This window comes from Eulemur rufifrons, chromosome 11 (assembly GCF_041146395.1).
Source record: "Eulemur rufifrons isolate Redbay chromosome 11, OSU_ERuf_1, whole genome shotgun sequence".
NCBI lineage: Eukaryota > Metazoa > Chordata > Mammalia > Primates > Lemuridae > Eulemur > Eulemur rufifrons.
Genome location: NC_090993.1, coordinates 13,178,078 through 13,184,325, shown reverse-complemented (window position 1 = coordinate 13,184,325; position 6,248 = coordinate 13,178,078). Strand labels below are relative to the sequence as shown.

Sequence of the window (6,248 nt, the reverse complement as noted above, 5' to 3'; positions counted from 1 at the left end):
GAGGAGCTGCAGCCCCCACGTCCGCCGTGGGTCTGCCTGGCTGCCCCGGCCTGGTGCTCGGGCCCCCTCGCGGTCAGACGCTACGGCTGGGTCCTCGGGGAGGATGGCGGTGCGTGGGTCACACGTGAAGGACTCAGAACCTTCCGGGCCCTGTCCTGGGGGCCTGCGATCGTCTTGCCTCTGGCATGCTGCACAGTTGATTCAATTGTGGTGGCCAGGCCTTGTCTAATTTACGTGGTAAACTGAACGTCTTTGCTTAGAATGACTCAGACACCACGATCTCCCCATGTGACTCGTCTGAGTTTCGGAAGATGACCTGAGCCTAGTGTTCCGTTGGCCACAGGAAGACAGCGTTCACAACTGAGGCTCTTTTGGGAACAGATTGTGGGGAAAGAGACGATGCAAGTCACCGGCGGACCCTGACAAAGGCGGCAGGAAAGAGTTGTTCACTCATCTAGGTTCGGCTACGAACGCCCTCACCCCACCCAGCACACGGCTGCGGCCACGGGGCTCACAGACCACGCAAAGCTGAGCGAGGTGCGGTCCCCAGCGGTGGGGTCTAACGGGGGTTTTCTCCGGAGAAGCCTGGAAGCTTTTGCTGGTGTTTGGTTTTGCATAAGGGTTGGGAAGCTCATTGTTCTGTCTTTCTTTTCCAGGTCCTCACAGGGGCTTAGTCTGTCACAGTGGCGGGACCTGAGTGGAAAGGCCGTCACCAGCCGTGGGACGCAAAGGTGCTCACTGGCCTCATACTCTTGGCCGGGGCCGTGTTGGTCCCTCTCATGCGAGCCACACGCTGGGTCCTCTCGGGTCCCCAGGGGCGGCCAGCTACTGAACAAGCCAAGCAGTGCCAACCCTAGAGCCGTCAAACCTAGGGAGAGATACCGGAGCCAGATGCATTTCAGTTCCTCAAGGGACTCCACATCACAGCCGAAAGGTAAGGTTCCGGGCCTGGAGGGTTCCCGATCAGTACGCGTGTGTGCCGTTCTGGGAGGGGAGAGAAACTCTTTTCTAACAACACGCCCGTGAGCCTGACACGGTCTCCCCTAGAGCAGCTGAATGGCTTTTTCTAGCACTTACCAGAAAACAGGTGGCCCCCACTTTAGAATAGAGCACTGACATTGTGTGATTAATTACTTGGGAATGCAAGGTCACCCATGCCCTGTCGGAGCGGTGTCCCTTCGTGCTAATCTGGAACAACATGACACCCCCAGAAGGAGAGAGGCTGGAAGGCGGGCTGGCAGCGTGTCAGGGAAACAGGTGCCTCGATCCAACCGCACTCGTGCAACCGCAGCCTCGGCATGGACTGCGGGGAGCCAGCACTCAGCCGGATTGCGTTCATAATCTGCTCAGCGATTCCACATACCAAGCACGGTTAAGGGCACAGACACCGGATTATATAACAACAAATCAAGTCTTAAGTCTTAAAAACCATAGCCTGTATTTTTGTTCCCTGACCTTTTAAACAGATTCACATATTAACAATCAATCAACATCTAAATAGACTTTTATTTTTATTTTACTTGTTTGGACAGAAAAGAAAATTCATCGGCTTTCATTAGAGTCTCCCTAAAGTGTCGGAAACACATTAAACTCAGAAATAGTGAACCTTGTAGAAAAGCATCACAAATTAAAAATATATTTCTCCATGTGGTAAAAGTGCTTTCAATCCAATTTTAGAGGGCACAGCAAAGGTGTCCGGAAACACCTTTTCCGAAATTTGGCCTACAGTCGCGGCACGGAAACGGAACCCGGGGGGAGGGGAGGGCCGTGGGCGGGAGGGCGGGCTGGGGAGCATGCGGACAGCGACACTTCATCAACCAGCGTGGACGACAGAGTCCCAAAGCCTGAGTAGAGGAGATGTGCGTGTGTAAAAATGAGGTGGTTACATAAAGTGGGGTGGAAGGAGAACCGGTAATTCCAGAAACCACTTGTTTCTCGTCTGTAGGGACAGCCAGACCAGTCGGCCACGCTGGTGCTGAGGTTTCCCACGGAGACTCGTAAACCTTGGTTGGCAAAGAGCCGCAGATGTTTCCAGATGACGGAGCCCTGGCTTCTGGCCGCTGGTCACGCGGTGAGCAAGCCCCGGCCAGGGCCGGTGCCCACGGTCCCCGCGGAGTCTGCCTGTTTAGCAACGCTACGTGTTTTTCAAAACAAGTAATTCTGCCAGGGATGACAGCGCCTGTGACAAACGTCCACGGAGCGCAGCCAGGGCTGTTCTGGGGGCGAGCTGCCCTCCCCGCCTGCCGCAGGCCGGAACGCACAGGTGCGATCATGCAAGGAGCCGTGACCGGGGCCGAGAGGGTGGGAGGGGGGGACATCTGCCTCTTACATTAGATCTTAAGCAACAGTAAGAAAATAACCTGAAGATATATTTAAAAATAAAAAATAGCATCACCCTTCACTATAATCCTTTTGGCGTTTCCCTTCCCCCCACCCACCAGCCGCACAAGAGGAAGAGGAACAGGAAGGCCTCACTCAGTTCCGCATCTCAGCACCGCGCCCCCGGGCTGTGTTTCCTCTGAGAGACCCGCCAGAAGCTGCTGGAAGCCCCTGTGGCCTCCCCCACACCGGAACCACCTTGACCGAGCACAGCCAGTCCCCGCTTGCTTCCTGCACCTTGAACTTGAACGTGTGCAGTCCCCGTAGATCCTCAGGAAGCAGCCGTTTGTCTCTGGACGCTGCAGCTCACCCTGCCGCGGTGCCTCCGCCACCGTCACCTGTGCTAGGCGCCGAGGCTGCCCTGCAGGCCTCACGGGGGGCACAGGAGACCCTGCGCTGGGGACCTGGGTGCGGCCCACACACCAGGTGTCTCCGCGTCTCTGACGGGGCAGGTCGATCGCCGGCCCTCCTCCTCCTCCCCTCCCTCGGCCTGGGCCGGCGCCCCCGGCCTCAGTGGGCGGGCGAGGCGTCCTCCAGGCCCAGCAGCTCCCTGACCAGTCTCTCTCCGAACTGCGCCCGGCTGTACCTGGTCACGTGGTAGGCGTCCGACATCTTGTACAGGATGTAGGCGTTGTTGACGGCGATGCTGACGGCGAACCAGAAGACCTGCTGCCAGGTCTTGCTCGGTTTGTGAGAGATGAAATACCTGCGGGCAAGCGGACGGGCAGGGCTGCGGGTGGCTCACGGGCGCCGGGCCAGGGCCACGGCGATGCCACCGACTCTCCTCGCGCAGAGGGCGGGGCAGGCGGGGCGGGGTGGGGGGCTCGGGCTCGGGGCTTTGCCACCGTGAACTGTGTTGGAGACACGGAAGTGAAGACAGCTCCTCCCCCAGCATCAGAAGGGCAGACTGGATGCTGGAGGAGGCGCCGGGGGCCACGTGCTCCGCGGGGCGGTTTGCAGGCCCCGGGCCGTGCTCTGTGCACGCTGAACTGCTCCCACCTCCCCAAGGTCAAGTCCTTCCCGGGCTCCAGGTCCCTGCACTGCGTTTCCTTGCCCCAGAGCAAACCTCCCCTGCCGTCCCTTCCCTTTAGATCAAGGTACGGAGGTCCCCGTTCAGGGAAGCTGGCTCGGACCCTGAGGACGCTGCTCCTCCCGGGAGAAGCCACCTAGGACCCACTCGCTGTCCGTGTTCTCTGCCTGTGTCCTCATCTCTGCACCCTGACTGTGAAGTGTTTGAGGACGGGCAGCCGCAATACGACCAAAATGCCCAGCGCAGGGCAGGCACCACGGACATCTGCTGAACAAACGTCACTTTCTTCGCAGCCTCCTGGAACTGGCAAGCGGCTGGTACGTGACAGGCGTTCAGTGACCCCAGTGCTGGTGTCTTTGTGACGCCCTCCCGGAACCCCGAGACGTGCCGGGACGGGGTGGGTGCTCGGTGAGACTTGGTCCGTGACTCCCTAGGGAGCGGGGCCGCCCTGCACGCGCAGGCCGAGTGTTTCAGGAGAACCAGGCCCCCGTTTTTCCTTCCCCACCATGGAAAAGGCCAGGAAATGTAGGTCAGCCTCAAGGAGGGCTGAGTCAGTGTCTGACTGAGAGTTAGTCCGACCCTGTTCTCTGCTGTGAGGCTCAACCCTTGCGATTTAATAGTCATCCTCATTTTCTGAGTTCCTGTCATGGCTGTTGTGACACTCAGCCAGGGGACAGCATCGAGGGTACACGTACATCCCACACGTGTGCACATGCGCATACTAGCATGTATGCATGTATTTAACATGAGGCCATACACGGACCCTGGCGGCATCCGTATGTGAGAACACTGAGGAGCCGGAGCTGGGACGCACACGGCTCCGGGTAAGACCCCGGGCTGATGCTTGTGTGTTTCGGGCGTGGGGGGCTCGGGTCTGCGCCGGCTGCTGCGACGGCAAGACTTCAGTAAGCGGAGGGAAGGGCACTTTTGGGCAAAGGGAACATTAACCTGGAGCAGGGGGAGGGGAGAGGCAGGACCCCCCGCCGAGCCGGGAAGGCTCAGGATTCTGCCTCCCAGGGTCTGCATCCTTGACTTCTCAAACTGGGGAAGCTAATGCCCACCCAACCCACCAACTTATCTATCCCGTGTCCGCGCGGCTGCAAGACCGTGGTCACTTACTTGCTGTACTTGTCATCGTATCTGCAGATGTAGCTCAGGTGAGCGGCGAACGCCTCCACGGCCAGCGGGCAGGGGATCTCCCCGCTCTTCCTCTTGATGATGACTCCTGCAGGGGAGAGAGAAGGTGAAGCCCCTGCGCGGACCGCTGCCTCCCAACACCTGTCTACACACGCGCCTGCTTCATCCAGCCCGGCTGCCCCGACTGGAAATGAGGAGCGGAAGGTGGGGGTGAAGACCCAGTAGCACCAGCCACCGGATGCCGCGGAGGACTCGAGGCAAACATCGAAGACAGGCGGGTGCAAAGGTGTGCGCTGGCTGGGACAGTGCCCAAGTCACAGGGGCGGTGCAGAGTGTCCAGGGCTGTGACAGGCCTAAAGGTGGCTCGGAGCGGCACGGGGCAGGGAGTGGACACAGGACTTACTCTCCCCCCCCCCAACCCTTCTGCCAGGCTGGGGGAGGCGGTGCTGGGAAGAGCAGGAGGCGGCCGAGGTCAGGGGGCACCGCAGAACCATTTCTGTCTGCTTCGATCGAAGCCAATGGGTGGCTTTAGAGGCTCAGCAGAACAAGGAGCTTGCCCTCCCCACCCTCCCATGCCTCCCAGGACTTTGGGGTATATGTGTGGGGGTCCCAGGGGCACAGCAAGCTCCATGAATCCCACCAGCAGGGCCTGGGCAGCCAATGGGAACGGATTAGCCTCCTCTTGCTGCTGCCCAGGGTTCCCCAGGCCTGCCCGACGCACGGTCCCCCGCGGACCACGCAGCAGATGGGGAGGATGGGTCCACGCGCGGCTGGGGTTGACCTCCCGTTGCCTCCGACAGCCCTCCCTTCTGCATGACGAGGTCACGGGCATGGTACCGTCTTTTGCATGTGCTTTAAGAGATTAGTTCACAGGATTGTGAATTTTTACTTAACTGGACAAGGTCAAAGTAAAACGGCCATGTCCCTGCAGGCCCACATCCATCTGGGGCCAGCCCCTCCCGCCTCTCACTGAGGGACGCGGGTAGACGACCAGGGTCGCACAGGTGCACGTGGAGAGCCCGAGCTGGGACCTTTCTTCTGCCCCAGCAATGGCGGCGTTTCACGCGGAACAAACACCCAGAGAGCCCTGGGGGAGTCCAGCGGCCCAGCCAGGGCCCGGGCAACGCCTTTCCTAAAGTTCTCCAAGTGCCAGGGGACCACGACCCCCGCCATGAGCTTTAAACATTGGAAATGCCAACGACAGGTGGCCTGATGGTCGTGGTCTTTGCTGACTTCACAACCGGCAACGGCACACACCTCGCCCACAGGTTTATACAGCACAGGCATTTATACGCATGTCTCTCTCTGTCTCTCTCTCTGACACTGCAGGTCTACACGGCTGTGTCCTCTCATTCTAGCAGCTGTTCCGCCACCCTCCTCAGCCTTCGGTGGCTTGGCTGACTTTGCCGCCGCTCTGCACGTCTGAACGAACGGTCCAGACCTGACTCCCATTCACACGCAGACACCTGCATTCTCATGGGTCTTAGTGAATCCGAACCTCACGTGGGCGAAGACCCCAGCAGGGAGGAGACAGACTCAAAATGGATTTTGGACGGAAAGCAAAAGGGTCTGCCCACAGTGGAAAGGCACTGAATTTTTAAAAAGCCCGTGTCTGTGCTGGAAGGCGGCTCATGCTCCCCTGGAACCTGGAGTGAAGGATGAGAAACCACTTCCTGAAACGTTCATACCCGGTTATCTATCT

The 6,248-nt window shown here is 59.3% G+C and overlaps 1 protein-coding gene across 1 annotated transcript in view; it reads right to left on the bottom strand.

Moving 5' to 3' along the window:
- Positions 1-2,089: 2,089 nt before the first annotated feature.
- The window catches only part of PGBD5 (piggyBac transposable element derived 5), an 85,290-nt gene continuing 81,131 nt past the window's right edge, over positions 2,090-6,248 (bottom strand). The window contains exons 6-7 of the mRNA XM_069484576.1: positions 4,529-4,634; positions 2,090-3,085 (exon numbers count right to left, since the gene is read on the bottom strand). Of these exons, the coding sequence (XP_069340677.1) occupies positions 2,890-3,085; positions 4,529-4,634 (302 nt within the window). The 3' untranslated portion in view covers positions 2,090-2,889. The remainder of the gene's footprint in view (positions 3,086-4,528; positions 4,635-6,248) is intronic.